At 35.8% G+C, this 16,262-nt stretch overlaps 1 protein-coding gene and 1 non-coding gene across 3 annotated transcripts in view; one reads left to right on the forward strand and one right to left on the reverse strand.

The window, feature by feature from the left end:
* Positions 1-772: 772 nt before the first annotated feature.
* TRNAK-CUU (transfer RNA lysine (anticodon CUU)) lies at positions 773-845 on the reverse strand. The gene has a single exon. It is a non-coding gene; the product is annotated as a tRNA-Lys (tRNA).
* Positions 846-930: 85 nt separating this feature from the next.
* LOC112023959 (uncharacterized) overlaps positions 931-16,262 on the forward strand; it is a 34,237-nt gene continuing 18,905 nt past the window's right edge. Inside the window, exons 1-6 of one of the 2 annotated variants that reach the window (XM_024056589.2) lie at positions 931-1,013; positions 1,338-1,451; positions 2,861-2,981; positions 3,178-3,278; positions 13,297-13,450; positions 13,550-13,688. In XM_024056589.2, coding sequence (XP_023912357.1) covers positions 1,361-1,451; positions 2,861-2,981; positions 3,178-3,278; positions 13,297-13,450; positions 13,550-13,688 — 606 coding nt within the window. In that variant the 5' untranslated portion in view covers positions 931-1,013; positions 1,338-1,360. The remainder of the gene's footprint in view (positions 1,014-1,337; positions 1,452-2,860; positions 2,982-3,177; positions 3,279-13,296; positions 13,451-13,549; positions 13,689-16,262) is intronic. The other variant, XM_065760576.1, reaches the window with a different exon arrangement.

The raw sequence follows: 16,262 nt of genomic DNA on the forward strand, positions 1-16,262 counted from the left end.
AATTACTTCACATAAAACAAATTTAGAAGTCTTAAGGATCGAAACGATATGTCATGGGCTTTAATTGGACTGTGTGATTAAATTATATCACAAAATCAAATTTCAATGGCTAATATGCATTCACATGATTTGGGCTTAATCACATAGGAATATGATCAATTGATTTTAATTGGTTTATTAAAATAAAAAATTTAAAATTAATGATGTGTCACAATCTTATTGGATGAGGTTTACAAGAATTATGTGAGTGTCTATTTAGATAAATTAGAATATTTGATATTAAATAATTAAGATAATTGTTGGAATTATCTTGTGTAAATGGGTAATTAAATCAATAACTTGGATTTAATAATATCAAAAAAAACTATTTTATAACTAGAAATTAGTCTTATCAAGCATTTCACAACGCTAGCTTCAAGCTCAAAGTCGCTGTTGGAAGCTCAAAATTCAAAAAGTATTGAAAGATGTACCAGTACAAGGTACAAGTCAACACTTGGACCGTCCCCCCATTTTTCGATCAGCATTTAGATCAATTCTCCATTTTAAAATTCTAATGCTAAGCACAATTTTGTATAAAAATAAAAAATAAAATAAAAAGAAAGAAAAAGGAAAAGAAATCATGTTTTAGAATGCATTTTACGAGTTAAATTTAAAATGGATTGAAATTCTAATGCTAAGCACAATTTTGTAAAAAAAGAAAGAAGAAAAAAAAATAACGTTTTAGAATGCATTTTACGAGTTAATTTAAAATGGATTGAATAAAAGGATAATACGCCCACCGTGGGGCTCGAACCCACGACCACAAGGTTAAGAGCCTTGCGCTCTACCAACTGAGCTAGACGGGCCTGTTTGGTATTCCAATCTATTGTTATTTTTTTCTACTTTATTTTGTTTTAGATGCGATAAAACTGAAAAACCCTGAGAAGTTCAGAACCCCAACGTCCCTCATCTTCTCTCAGACTTGTGGATTTCATAAGGAGGAAACGGCTGCCTCCTCTCCCTACTCGTCTAAGGTATTGTATCAGTATGATAATTCACCATTTACATTTGTTGCTTGGACGCTTAGAAAATGCGAAATCTTTCAAGGTAAAAAATATATGTGGAGTGAGAAACTCCACTCGACGTTCGTGAACGACTGCATTTTGCAATTAAAATGTGTTGGGTTGGATAAACGAGTTGCTCGCAAGGTGTTTGATGAAATGCCATGCCAGAATTTTTTTATTTTATTAGATAATCCAAAAATGACTATTGTAGTACTCTCTCTGTTTAACATTTTCTTAACATGTACCCACCCAACTGGTGTTATTTGTCTCCTTCTCCTTCTCCTTCTCCTTCAGGTTTTGAGAGTTCAACGGGAACCATGAAACCTCAACAACTTTTTCTTTCCTCGACTTTGAAACTGTTCAAACGATGGCCATACAATTCTCGCCATGGACTGCACTGGAGCACTAGTAAGTCAAATATAATTGTATTCTTTCTCAACTCCCTTTTTTTCATAAATTTTGAATTCCTTTCTAATTTAATTTGGCAGAGTCACCAAGTGTTAGTCAATTACTTTACGTGATCCCTTTCTTTTTCTCTCTTCTTGTGCAAAGATTTTTGATACGTTTCTTTAATTCTAACAGAGTATAATATTTATTAATAGGCCTTTCTCAAACCTCGGATAGATTGATTGATTTTGAGAGATAGTTCATCATGTCCCAGCTCTCAGCTACTTACTTGTTGCGTTGCTATATCTCATTGCCTGCTCTTTGCTCTAGGAGCTTTGTGCTTCTGATGATCATATCATAAAACTTGACTGCTCTTTTCCTTCCTGTTTTGCTTGATCATTGTATTCTGGTTTCTTGATGTTGTTACCCCTATAGTACATTTCCTATGTACTTGGGCTGTGTTATTTTTTAACAAAATTTTTATGTTACTCATAAAAAAAATAAATAAATAAATAAAAAAGTATTTTGCTCTCCTCTGAACCCATTCACTACGACCACAAGCACAACTGGGTGATTCGCAGACCAGCAATGTAATTTGTTATGTTTCTATTTCTGTGACCTCCATCCTCCTCCATATGTTTTTGGGGAAAATGTTGTTTAATGGACGGCAGAGGTGGACTGATTTGTTTGGGATTTTTGTCAAGGGTAATATTGTAATTTTACCATGTAAGAGTAAAATGAGAAATTTACTTTTTTTTTTTTTCTTAAGGTGACTTGCATGTGACCGTTAGTTTTAAACTCAATCTGACTTCAGGGCGCAATTTCAAGCTTTTTTAAAATTGAGACGGTGGTTGTAAGTTTTAATAGTTTGGGGTGTAAGTGCAAAGACCCCTATAATTTAGGTTGCCTTTGGTCTCGTGCATGGGGATTTACTTCTACAAAATCCATTCCACTGTTTTTAGATTCACTTTCTTTTTGTACATAAGATGTTTTATTTTCCTTTGTTGCTTGTACATATTTCCTTTGTTTACTTCATCTCTTTGATGGAGTAATTTCTTTTTAATACAAAATTTTCTTACCTATCAAAAAAAAAAAAAAAAAAAAAGGTTGCATTTTTGCAATTAAACCTCCATTTGTTCTCCCTCTCCTTTCATTTTTCTTTTTCTTTTTAGCTGTTATTATTCTTGTTATCCCATTTCATTAGGTTTTCAAACTTGATTTGGTAGAAGGTCAAAGCCTTCTATTGTGTGAAAATTTAGAAGACATCAGTGTTATATACATTCTGTCATGTGTCGGTCATGAGTAAGAACCTGGTGTTGTTTCTGTAGAAACAATTTTGCATTTAGTTCTTTTGGTTATAGCTCTTCAATCTGTTTATATAGAAGTGAAAGATGTCAATCTAAGATTTATAACAATTTTCCTTTTGCTAGGTGGTTATCATCAACAATCTAGAAAAGCTATTAACTTTTCGGTGTTGTTTGCAATCCCTCTCCCTCATTTTTCAAAAAGAATCAACAGAAAGATAATAGAGAGTAATTGTCAAGCCAAGCGGTAATTAAATCTTGATTTCTTTACAGTATTCTGTATCTTTTGTTTTACTTTATATACAATTTCACTATATGTCATGGACATCTTCAATAATTTTGTGGATCATTTTTATATTTGTGAATTATTAGTGTTTTATATTTATTTTTGGTGTGTCTGTGGAAGTGTAGCTTTAATGACTTTCCTAACTTATGATTAACAGTCTTCTTTCAGGTTCTCAAACGATAACAGAAGTATTGCATGAGTGTCCCCCTGAAAGTGATCTTTTTTCCTTCATAAACTTCACTTTAGATGAGCTTGAAGGTATTGAATTTATTTCCTTCTTCCGAATTTGCTTGGGTAATGTGCTGATTGCTGTTTCTTGTAAAGATTAAATAGTAGATCTTCTCAAGAGTTACTAATTTTTCCACTTATCAAAAAATATATTTGAGGTAAAAGGACATTTTTTTTTTTAAAAAAATTATGGGAAAAGAGATACACCAATGGATTGTTAATTTTATAAATTCTCTCTCCCTTTCTTCATATCTGGTGTGGTAGAGCTATTCTCGTGCATATCAACAGATCAGCGTTAAATCTTTTGATCAGCTTTGGCTTAGCTTAATTTTGAACTGCTATGCAGTGAATTTAATCACTCTTTCATGCTTGGTTAGATTTCTAGTGCTTTTTATATGTAATTTACCTTTTTGCTTACTTATTGGTCTTTCTTGCTCATTACCATTAAAATCTACTACAAAAGATATGCAATTCTATAAGCATGTTAATTAACTGTCAAACAATGATAGCTTAGAACAAATGTTGTCAATTCTTGTGCTTGGATTCCATTTTTCAACTATTACAATTTGTAAAGAATTTTTTTTTTTTTTTTTTTTTTGGGGATAAGTAATAGAAAGATATATATATCAGAAAAATGGAGTCACCCAAGTATATAGAAAATATACTGGGGTGAAACAATTAGTTACAAAAATTGCATACATCTAATAAATCAACAATAGAAAAGAAAGATAGATTCCTCATGGCAGTCAGCTAGTTCAATAAAGTTCTGAAAAAGAATAACTTTAGATCAGGCATAGAATGCTCGGTATCCTCAAAACTTCTGCTCTTCCTTTCCCTCCAAATGCACCACATCAAACAATGTGGGTAATCTTCCAAATGTGACAATTTCAATGACGACCAAAGTGACCTTGCTAGCAAGCTAGAAGATCAACTACAAATTTTGGCATCACCTAGAAAACTCCAAACAAACCAAAAATCATGGACCACAACTCTAAAACAATGGGGTAATGTATCAAAAGGTGGTCAATAGATTCACTATTACATTTGCACATATAACAAGAAGTTATGAGCTTTACCTTTCTCTTCCTTAAGTTGTCAACGGTCAAAATATTACCCAAAGCTGCAATCCATACAAAGAAATTTACTTTCAAAGGGACCTTGGATCTCCAAATGATTTTCCAAGGGAAAAGATGATCAGTAGTAGCAGTATCAATATCCGAGTCCAAAAGTTGGTAATAAACACCTACCTTGAAGCCCTTTTTCTTATCCAGTTTCCCGCACATCTTATTCTCTCCAATCCACCTAATTTCCCTAGACATAGTGCTGAACTTTCTATGTATATTTAACCTTCTATGTCAAGAAACCTAGTATAGTGCTGAACTTTCTTAACGGTCCTGCATCACAGTGTGTTGGTTTCTTTGGATTGGGAGGATCATTTTGGGAATGTATCTCAAAGGGTGCTTCCCCGGGTTATTTCTAATCATTGTCCACTCTTGCTGGAAGCTGGTGGTTTTCATTGGGGATGTTGTGCTTTTAAATTTGAGAATATGTGGTTGAAAGCCGAGGGTTTTGTTGAGAGAGTTCAGCAATGGTGGAATGGGTACTATTTTGTGGGGTCTCCAAGTTTCATTTTAGCCCAAAAACTAAAGGCTCTTAAAGGTGATCTTAAGAAGTGGAATAGGGAGGAGTTTGGTGACTTGGCTTTTAGAAAAAAAAAGTTTGTTGTCTGAATTGCTGGGGCTGGATGCTATTTCAGAGGTGTGGGATCTTTCGAATGAGGAACAGTATCGCCATATACAGATTAGAAGGGATATTGAATATTTAGCTTCCTTGGAGGAGATTTTTTGGAGACAAAAATCTTGTGACTTGTTGGTGAAGGAGGGGGACAACAATACTTGCTTCTTTCACAGATTAGCAAATTCTCATAAAAGAGCTAATCGAATTAACAATATTGAAGTGGATGGGATTGTTTATGAGGATGAGATAGAGGTGTGTTCTCAGGTGGTTCATTTCTACTAGGTTTTGTATTAGGAGACTGAGATGTAGTGACCATCTATGGATGGGTTGGATTTTTCTTGTATAAAGGAAGAAGAGAGGTTGTCTTTAGAGAGGGCGTTCTCTAAGGAGGAAGTTGTCCAGGTTTTGAAGGAAATGGAGGGGGATAAAGCACCCGGTCCAGATGGTTTCACTATGGCTTTTTTCCATAAATGTTGGAGTGTTGTGGAAAAGGATGTCATGGCTTTTTTTTGAACATTTTCATCGTCATTCTGTGTTTGAAAGGTATATGAATGCCTCTTTTCTTTCTTTAATTCCTAAGAAGAGTAATGCTCTTAATATTAAAGATTTTAGGCCCATTAGTTTGGTGAGTAGTATGTATAAACTTTTATCTAAGGTTTTGGCAAAATTCTTTTGTTGGTGGGAGGCAAATTTTGGATTTAGTTCTCATTGCCAATGAATGCCTAGATAGCAGGTTGATCCTGTACCGCGTGTGGTTTGCAAGCTTGGCATTGAAAAAGCCTACGATCATGTTAATTGGGATGCTTTGTTCTATCTTTTGGATATGATGGGTTTTGGGGTAAAATGGGGTGGGTGGATAAAGGCTTGTGTGACTTCAGTCCGGTTTTCAATTCTAGTGAATGGTTCCCCTGAAGGTTTCTTTGGAAGCTCTCGAGGCTTGAGACAAGGTGATCCTTTATACCCTCTCCTCTTCCTTTTGATTATGGAGGTTTTAAGTAGGATTCTAAGAAAAACTAAGGAATGTGGTCTAATTCATGATTTTCATGTGGGATCAATGAACTCTGTTGGTGTGCGCATTTCTCATTTGTTGTTTGCAAACGACACTATTTTATTTTGTGATACTTCTAGGGATCGATTGCTGTTTATAAGGTTGGCCTTATCGTGTTTTCAAGCTTTTACAGGTTTGAAGGTTAATATAGGGAAAAGTGAGATTGTCCCTATTGGGGAGGTGAATAATCTAGATGCTTTGGCTAATATCCTTAGTTGCAGGGTGGGCAGCTTGCCTATGAAATACTTAGGGATGCCACTTGGTACATCATTCAAGACAGCTTCTATTTGGAATCCCATTTTGGAGAAAATGGAGAAGAAATTATCGGGATGGAAACGCCTTTATTTATCCAAGGGTGGTAGGCTCACTTTATTGAAGAGCACTATTTCTAGCCTTCCTACTTATTTTTTATCGTTATTTACTATTTCTATAGTTGTGGCTGCTAGGCTAGAAAGAATCCAAAGAAACTTTTTATGGGGATCATCTGAAGGGAGCTTCAAATACCCTTTGGTGGCGTGGGATAAGGTTTGCTCACCGATTGAAATGGGAGGTTTGGGGATAAGAAATGTGGTGTCCTTTAATCAAGCTTTATTAGGGAAGTGATTGTGGAGATACGGGCATGAAGTTACTCATCTTTGGCGGAGGGTTATATCCACTAAATATGGGGAGGGTCAAGGGGGTTGGAGTACTAAAATTTGTAGGAAAACTCATGGGTGTGGTTTGTGGTAAAGTATTAAAGAAGGGTGGGAAAGCTTCTCTAAGCATTTTTCCTTTGTTGTGGGTGGTGACACCCAGATTCATTTCTGGCATGATAGATGGGTTGGGGTTGATCCCCTTAAAATCCTCTACCCTGAGTTATATGTGATTTCAACGGATAAGGAAGCTTGTATTTCTGATGTTGTGAGTCATCAAGAGGAGGATGATGTTAGATTTTGGAACCTGAGATTTTATAGGGATTTCGAAGACTGGGAGCTTGCTGCTTCTTTTTCTCTTCTTGATTTTTTCAAGTTCATCTTCCATGTGGAGTAGGTAGCGATTCTTTGTGTTGGGGTCTTAATGGGAATGGTAATTTTGATACCCGTTCCTTTTACAATGAGTTAAGGACGACTCCCAACTCTATCTTCCCTTGGAAGGGCATTTGGAAAGCAAAGGTTCCCAAAAGGGTGGCTTTTTTTCTATGGACGGTAGCTTATGATTGCATTCTTACATTGGATAATCTCATGCTTAAAGTTCGCCCTTTGGCAAATTGGTGTTGTATGTGCCGGTGCAGTGGGGAATCTGTGGATCATCTCCTTATTCACTGTAATGTGGCGAATTCTTTATGGGTTTTTATGCTTCAGGCTTTCGGTATTCAATGGGTCTTGCCTAGCTTTGTGGCGGAATTATTATTTTGTTGGAATCATTGGCTTGGGAAACATGATTCAGATATTTGGAATTTAATTCCAAGATGTTTGATGTGGACTGTATGGATGGAGCGTAATCGTTGGTCCTTTGAAGATTCTAAGAAGTCTTTAGTTGAGTTAATTGGATTGTGCCAGAGAAATCTTTTTGATTGGTCTCGGTGCTGGGGTTTTACAGAATGTTCTTCTATTGTTTAGTTTTTTTCTTCTCTTAGTTTAGTCTTTTGATTGTTTTCTGTGGTCTTTTGTTTTGTGCTTGGCTGTGTTCATTCTCGTGAACACATTGTATGTTTCTTTTTCCTTTTTCATCAATAATAATTCTTATATTACCTATCAAAAAAAAAAAAAGACCCTAAAACAATGTCAAACCAAATGAGCACCATACGGAGAAGAAGAAGTTGATCAAGGTCTGCATCACAAAAAATGAGAGTATCATTAGCAAAGAGGATATGTGACACTACTAAAGAACGTCCCTGTAAGTTGCCCACTCTGAAGCTTGATAGACAACCCTCATTGATAGCTTTAGCCAACATTCTACCCAAACAATGACGAAAAGCAATGGAGACAACAAATCAATTTGTCTCAACCCTCTAGAACTTCCAAAGAAATCACAATGTGAACCATTAATCAAGATGGAGATCGCAAGGTGAACCATTAATCAAGATGGAGAAGCGGGTAGTAGATAAATCAAGAAAGCACTGACACGGCAATTTTCCTATCTTGCCCATGCTGTACAGGTATGGGACGACATGGCTGCACACATGTCCTTTTTTTATTTTAAATTTTAATAATTGGACACGGCCGGGACTCGGTGAGGAGAGGGGGAAAAAAAAGGTAAAACTCCTAACCTGATTGCTTCTTCTCACGCCGATCTCCTCCTCCTCCACCTCTCAATCTGTCTCTCCCTCTCGGTCTCTTGGTCTCCTTCTACCTCTCGATCTCTTGCTCTCTTTCTCCCTCTTGATCTCTTGCTCTCCCTCCCAATCTCTCTTTCTCTCTCTTTCTCCATCATAGATATCAGTTTAGGCTAGAGATGGGGACGTGGGTTTCTATTCCATGTTTTGGGCTATTTTAATTTTTAAATTCTGGGATTTTTTTTTTAATTAACGTTAAAAATAAATAAATAAATAAATAATAAATGGTGAAATTAGATGGTAGGTTTTGCATTTTGGTCTATTTATTTTTACTTTTATTATTATTATTTTTTTTTGGTGTGCCTTTCACGTGATAATATTTAATAGGGGAGCAGAAAGTTTCAGCTTTATTGAACCTTCTCCACTCCTATTTCCAAGTAATTTTCATCTGCAAGTTATTCCTTTTATTGAATAATATATAAATATATATAATTAATTAATTAATATACATATCCGTGCCATACTCATTGTCCTACTTTTTCAGAAATTTCCGTGTTGCCGTACCGCACCCGTGCAGGTGCTTCCTAGAGATAAGCAGAAAAAAAATCCATTGCCTCCACTTTTCTGAAAAACCACAACACTCTAACAAAAGAATGAGAAAACTCCAGTTCACGTTAAATGGCTTCTCTACCTCCAATATACAAAGTACTCCTGGTTGGCCAGATTTTAATCTACTATCTAGACATTTTTTGGCAATCAAGACAGAATCAAGAATTTGCCTCTTCAACACAAAAGCATTCTGAGATGATGGAATGATATCTCCCAAAACTACACTCAACCGAATAGCCAGAACTTTAGCAATGATATTGTATACCCCCAATTAAACTAATAGGGCGAAAATCCCTCTCTTCCACCGCATCAATATTTTTTGGGGAGAGTGTGATGAAGGTAGAATTTAGACTTTTCTCAAATTGGCTATTGTCATAAAAATACTGGAACACAGCCAGAAGATCAGATTCGAGAATATCCCAGCAAGATTGAAAAAGAAAACCACTGGGAAACAGTCAGGTCCTGGAGATCTATCTCCATTGAAGCCCCTTATAACCTCATGCATTTCTGCTTCTTCAAAAGGCTTTTCCAACCATGATGCTTGTTCCCTGGAAAGTCTAGGGAATTCCAACACATCTGGGAAAGTCTAGTGACTTGCAGTTCCGAGTATAAACTTCTATAAAACTGAGTGATACTGTCAATAATTCAATCCTGATTAGATGTCAAAGCTTCATGAACCAGAAGACTTGAACTACTGTTATGTCTTCAATTAGAGTTGGCCATGCAATGGAAAAACATTGTATTACAGTAACCTTCTTTCAAATGCAATACCCTAGACTTCTGTCTCTTACTAATTTCTTCTAACAGTGTAATCTTTTTAATATCTGTGCAGAGTCTTTCCTTCCCTAATTTCTCCTCAACCAATTAAGGAAATCTTTCTGCTTTAGCATCCAAGTCAGTCAACTTCCTCCATAAATTCTGTTTCCCTGTTGTGACATTGCCAAACTTTGTTTCATTCCATTGCTTTAAATCCGATTTCAGTGCTTTTAACTTCATGGCCAAAATATAACTAGGAGTCCCCTGAAAACAATAAGCTTACCACCAAGACTTCACCTTGTCAACAAGCCCTCTGCCTTCAACTACATGTTTTCGAAACGAAAAGGTCTATACACCCATTTTGTTGATTACCTCCCTCTTAACTGAATATGAAAGTGATCCTATAAAACTCTAGGTAAGCTTCTTTGAGAGATACAAGTACTCATCCCAATGGTGGGAGAAAAGAAAACGATCAATTCTAGAACCTGAGGAAGAATTAGACCAAGTGAAAAGACGTTATGTGTAGTTCTAGTTGAAGTAGTATTTAAAATGTGAAAGTGACAACAGTGCAACTATTATTTTATAGCTTGATATTTGATCATTGTCTTATTATGTTGGATTATGGGGTTTTGAAGAAAGGGAGCCCTTCAACTTTGAGAATATGTGGTGCAAGCAGGTGGCTTTGCTGAACAGGTGAAAGTTTGGTCGAGTAGCTATAATTTCAAGGCTTATCTGGTTTTTGTACTGCTAAGAATTTTAAAGCTTTCAAATATTATTTTAAGGAAATGCCGAAATGGATTAAGAAATTGTTTGGAAATGTAAGGGGTTAGAAGGGGGAGACTATTAACCATCTTCTCCTACATTGTGTTTGGTCCATAGTTTAAGCTTTATTTGGTGTCTCATGATGGAAAATGTAAGGGGTTAGAAAGGCGAGACTATTAACCGTCTTCTCCTACATTGTGTTTGGCCATAGTTTAAGTTTTATTTGGTGTCTCTTGGGTCATGCCTTACTTGGAGAAAGATCTTCTAGCTTGTTGGAGTAGTGGTTTAATTGCCATCAAAGCACAGACTTATTGTACACTGTTACTTTATGTCTGTGGTGCATTTGGGAGAAGCCTAATTCTAGGGCTTTGAAGGTATTGAATCCGTGTTGCTTCAATTGAAGTTCTTTTTCTTAGATCTCGCATTTTGATTGGTTAAAAAATATTGGGGATCTTAGTTGTTCTTTTTTGGAGTTCCTCAATCTTAGTAATTATAGGCTTTAATTTTGTTGTGTATTTCTTGTATACTTCCTGCATACTTGGACTTTTGCCCTTTTCTCTTTCAATAAAATTTTATTAATTATAAAATAAAATAATCCTTTTTGGTTTCTTGAAGGCACACCACATCACATCTCCATTCTTTTATCATGTTCTTCACCACTGCTCTTTTATTTGGGCCATGGCTCACATTCCAGGACATTAAAAATAGCTTCTTGGGAATATATCAACAGTGATTGTGATGTTGGGAAGTTTTGGAGGTTGTTGTGTTATAGAAAGTTTGAGGTGGCCTCTTTACTGCTTTGAGAGGAAATAGTGATGTCATTTTCTTTGGAGGATAGAGCATAAGGCAATGTAGGGGTAGGTTGTGGCTGGTTTAGGGTTAAGAAAATTTTGGAATTAAGGTTTAAAACTTAGCAAGAAAGGAAAGGTTCAAAAATGGCTAGGGTTTTGGTAGAGAAAAGGGAAGTTTTTATTTAGGATTGCAAAAAAGGAGAGAAAAGGTGAGAAAAAACTAAGATTGAATTTGTCTATTGAGTTGCAGAAATTATAGTTAGATCATATCTTCACTGTCCTATTGCTGCGGATTTGTGGTCTATGGTTTTGGGTTTATTTGGAGTTTGTTGGGTGATGCTGGATGACTTGTTAGCTTGTTCGCTGATTGTTTTCAGCATCTTCAGTGTGTTCAATTGTGGATGGCTGCCCTGCATTTGCTTGATCTCAAATTCTTTATCTTTAGGACTTTGTTGGATTGGATGTCAGTTTTGCATAGCTAGTATTTATGATGTGTTGTTGTTTTGATTGATTCATGTAATTTGTGTGATTGATTGTATGGTCCCTAGTTGCATACTATGTGTATACTCTATTTTTTTATAGCAATAAAAATTTCATTACTCATTAATTTTTATTTTTATTTTTTTGTTGCAGAAATTGTAGTTCTATTCTATCCCCTGATTAGAAACTAAAATTAATTTATAAAATAAGAACTTCAATGAAATATTTTTTATAAATACTTGTAATTAGAGCTTGTTAGAATGAGCATTTTGGGCAAAATGGTCACTGGCTTATGGGGAATATTTGGAGAATGACTCATTAATGGCCTTTTGCATTCTACTGTGTTAAGCTTTCTTTTTGAGAGCACGTATATCTGCTGTAGGTATTTCTCCTCTTTTTTTTCCCTGATTTTATTGATAGTATATATTTAGAGGGTAATTGTTGAAAGATACTCATGTAAATTTCTTGTGTACCTTATTTTTCTTACTTTGCTGAAGTGACAAATAGATATGATAGATATCAATAAATTGTTTTTCTCTCTTATTTTGATAAGTAAGAAGAGAATATTATTAATAAAAGAAAAGCAAGAGAAACACAAAGAGTTCACGGTAGTGGACAATGGAAAAAAGAAACAACAAGACAAAAACAACGCCTAATCTATTCTAAGAGAAGAAATAAAATCCGTAAGGGAAGAACAATCCGAGAAACCCCAACAACGAGACCAATCAAAGAGGGTCCTCTGGCAAAACTCTAGTAACTGAGCCATGGTTTTCCCCTCGTCCTCAAAAGCCCGCCGATTCCGTTCAGACCAAATAGTCCACATTAAATAGCCTGAGACCAAATCCCAAATATCAGAACTATGCTTCTCGAGCCAATGAAACCAACAGAATAATAAGTCCTTGACTAAACCTAGCATGACTCAAACGATCCCAAACAATCGAAGCATATACATCCACAAAGAATTAGCTATCGGACAATAAAGTAATAAGTGATCCACAAATTCCGCATTACAGCAGCATAAATAACATCAATTCGCCAAAGTGCGACCACGAAGCATAAGATTATCCAAGGTTAGAATCTGACATTGAGCAGTTATCCACATAAAGAAAGCTACCCTTTTAGGAACCTTAACTTTGCAAATACCCTTCCAAGGGAAGGTGGCAGGAGCTGCATTACGAATCTTATGATAGAAAGATCAAGTATCAAACTTCCCACTGCCATTAAGATCCCAACAAAGCCTGTCACACCCTCCACCCCTAGGGATTTGGATTTGGATGAAATGAAGAAGGAAGTAGGAGGCCACCAACTCCCAGTCATTGAATTCCCTCTTAAATCTTAAGATCCATACTCTGTCATTATCGCTCACTGAAGGGCTTAACACATCAGAAATACAAGCCTGCTTGTTAGCTGAACACAAAAATAACTGAGGATAAAGACTTTTAAGAGGGACATCCCCAGTCCACTTATCATGCCAAAAAAGAATACGAGATCCATCCCCCACCACAACAGAGAAATGCTTAGCGAATGATTGGGTTTGTAAATTTAATTGGACTCTGGTATACTCCTTTTCCTGCTTCCCTATATTTGATTTCTTGACATATGAGTGCACAGGTCCCTATCATTGTTGGTTGAATTTTGGTGAAAGCAAGGATTCCTTCAGGAGAGTTGGAACCTTCTTGGTTGTTGCTGGACAGTTTCTTGACAATTCAATAATTGACTCAAACTCTCTCTCTATGCTTTTAAAAGTAAAGTCACTTCAGCAAAGGTAGAATAAGTTCACATAGTTATTTCTTTCCAGTTAAGTTGGGTGAATTTATTATCCTTAAGTTTCTTCTGACTCCTTCTCCCTCTTTCCCTGTTCTAGGTTCCCTCAGCTTCATATTATGGGTCTTCAGTGTGGCAGTTCAGTTTGCTCTCCTATTGATCAAAGTCACCTAGTCCAACTGATAATGAAGGAGTACATCACATTTCCAATTTTATTGTCTAACAAGACATTTCCTGAGGTGAGGTATAAATTCTTTGTTCAGATTTTCAGGCTATATTAAGACCTTTTGAGTGCAAAAAGTGTCGCATTCATTATGTTGTATTAGGCTGGCTAACTTGTTCTGGTTGAACTTTATTTTCTGGCCTTGTTGGGTAAAATGGGTAAAGACCTCCAGTCATGCATGCAATGTTCATAGTTTTATAAGTTGGAGAGTATAAGGAACTAGAGAAGAGAGATGTTCAAGATTTTAAGGTACATAGTAGTGGTTGGAGTCTTGGGATTAGCTGTAGACCTAGATATTCTGGGTTCGATCCCCATGAGGAGTTCCCCTAGATAACTTGATAGTTGATACATGATTATGGCAGGTGGGGTCATGTATTCGTGGTGAGGTTCCATATCATATAAAAAAAATTATTAAAAATCTAAGTAGATGATAATTATTAAAAATATAGATATATAGAGTACCAAATATACAAGAAGATCACCTTAGTGTTTTTTTTTTTGATAAGTAAAGAAAATTCCATTCAAAGTCATAAAAAGGAGCCACCCAAGTATAGAGGAAGTATACAGCAGGGAACCAAAACAATCAAATACACAAATTACAAGCATCCATCAAATCCATCAAATCATGAACCGAAAAAATAGAAAGACTTCCTATGATAGACATCCAATCCGATAGTGTTTAAAAAAAGAAAAGTTTTAAGTCGGCTGTTGTCCCCTTTCAGAATCTTCCCATTTCTCTCCCACTAAATGCACCACATCAAACAATGAGGGACAACCATCTAGATAACATTATTACGATGATGACCAAATTTTTTTTGATAAGTAATAAGTTTTATTAATATAAAAAAATGAACAATCAAGTACAAAAATTACAAGAATCAAGAAAATCAAGGAAAAAGGTGAAATATTGGTTTCACAAAGCAACCAACCAATCCAATAAAGTTCTACAAAAAAAAAAAAAAAACTTGAGGTCTGGTATAGATCTCTCATTATCTTCAAAACACCTACTATTTCTTTCTCTCCAAAGACACCACATTAAACAATGGGGGACAATTATCCATATATGACCATTTCAATGATGACCAAGCCTGCTTTGCCAACAAGCTAAGAGCCCCACAACAAACTGCGGCATAACCTAGTTTACTCCAAATAAACCAAAAACCATAGACCAGAAATCCATAGCAGCTGAACAATGAAGAAAGATATTGTCAATTGATTCACCATTACTTTTGCACATATAACACAAATCTAATATCCAGATCTTTCTTTTTCGTAAATTGTCAATTGTCAAGCATTTCCCTAAACAAAAAAAGCCACTTGAGAAGGGATTTTCTGCTTCCAAATACTTTTCCATGGAAAACAACTATCATTAGAGCCCACTAGAAGACTATAATAATCATTAACCATGAACCCCTTATTTCTATCTGCTTTCCAACACATCTTATCCTCACCAAAACCCCTTACTAAAGAGCCATAAATGGTATCCATGAAGCTCGACACAACCTCTAATTCCCAAGCATGAACACCCCTAAAGAAACTTACATCTCAAAAAATTACCTCATTAGCGGACTTCAGAAGCTCAGCTACACTTGCCTCCTTATCTTGGAAAAATTGAAACAATTTAGGATAGCTGGCTACAAGAGATGTCTCCCCACACCAACGATCATGCCAAAACTTCACCCTTGACCCATCACTAATATAATACAAAATGTAATGTGAAAAAAAAGGCCATATCTAACTAATATTTTTCCACAAACCAACATCATAAGGACCAAAAACAGATCTGGTACACCAGCCACCCCATACACATCCATATTTCATCTCTATCACTTGCCTCCAAAGTAGACTAGCCATTACTAATAGTCTTCCATAAACTCACCCCCTAGGAGCCTAGAACATAATTAGAGCACCAACCTCCCTCCTCACTTCCATATTTAACCCTTATAACCCTCTCCATAATGCTTCTCTCTCATACGCAAATCTCCACAACAATTTTACCAATAGCGCTTCATTAAAATATCTTAAATTTCGAATTGCTAAACCCCTAGACTAGATAGGAGAGCATACCTTAAACCAATTCACCAAGTGACGTTTTGAATAATCTCCCAAACCACTCCAAAGAAAATTTCGTTGAAGTTGTTCTATATGATTCACTATATCCGCTGGAATCAGGAAAAAAGGGAAAGGAGATAAATAGGTAAATTGGATAAAGTAATTTTTATGAGAGTAAGTCTACCCCATTTGGAGAGATACAACCTTCTCCATCTGCTAACCTCCTTTCCACCTCTTATTTATCCTAGTAATATCATATTTTATTGAATTAGAATGAAGTCAAAATTTCATTTCGAATCGTAGGATCCTATGACCCCATTTTACCCAAATGATCCAAATCACACAAGGATCTGGGCAGTATTAGTTGGATTGTGTAGGATCCTGTTCCCTGTTATCCAAGCCTTTGTGGGCTTATTTAGATTTATTTTTATTTTTACTTCAGGCTAAATAAATCTTGGATTGGGTTGATTAAGTCTTAAATATTTAAGTGGTTTACAAAAAATAGCTTATTAGACATTGCTTTAACTAAAAAGAGCCC

Source organism: Quercus suber, unplaced genomic scaffold (assembly GCF_002906115.3).
Source record: "Quercus suber isolate HL8 unplaced genomic scaffold, Cork oak 2.0 scaffold_372, whole genome shotgun sequence".
NCBI lineage: Eukaryota > Viridiplantae > Streptophyta > Magnoliopsida > Fagales > Fagaceae > Quercus > Quercus suber.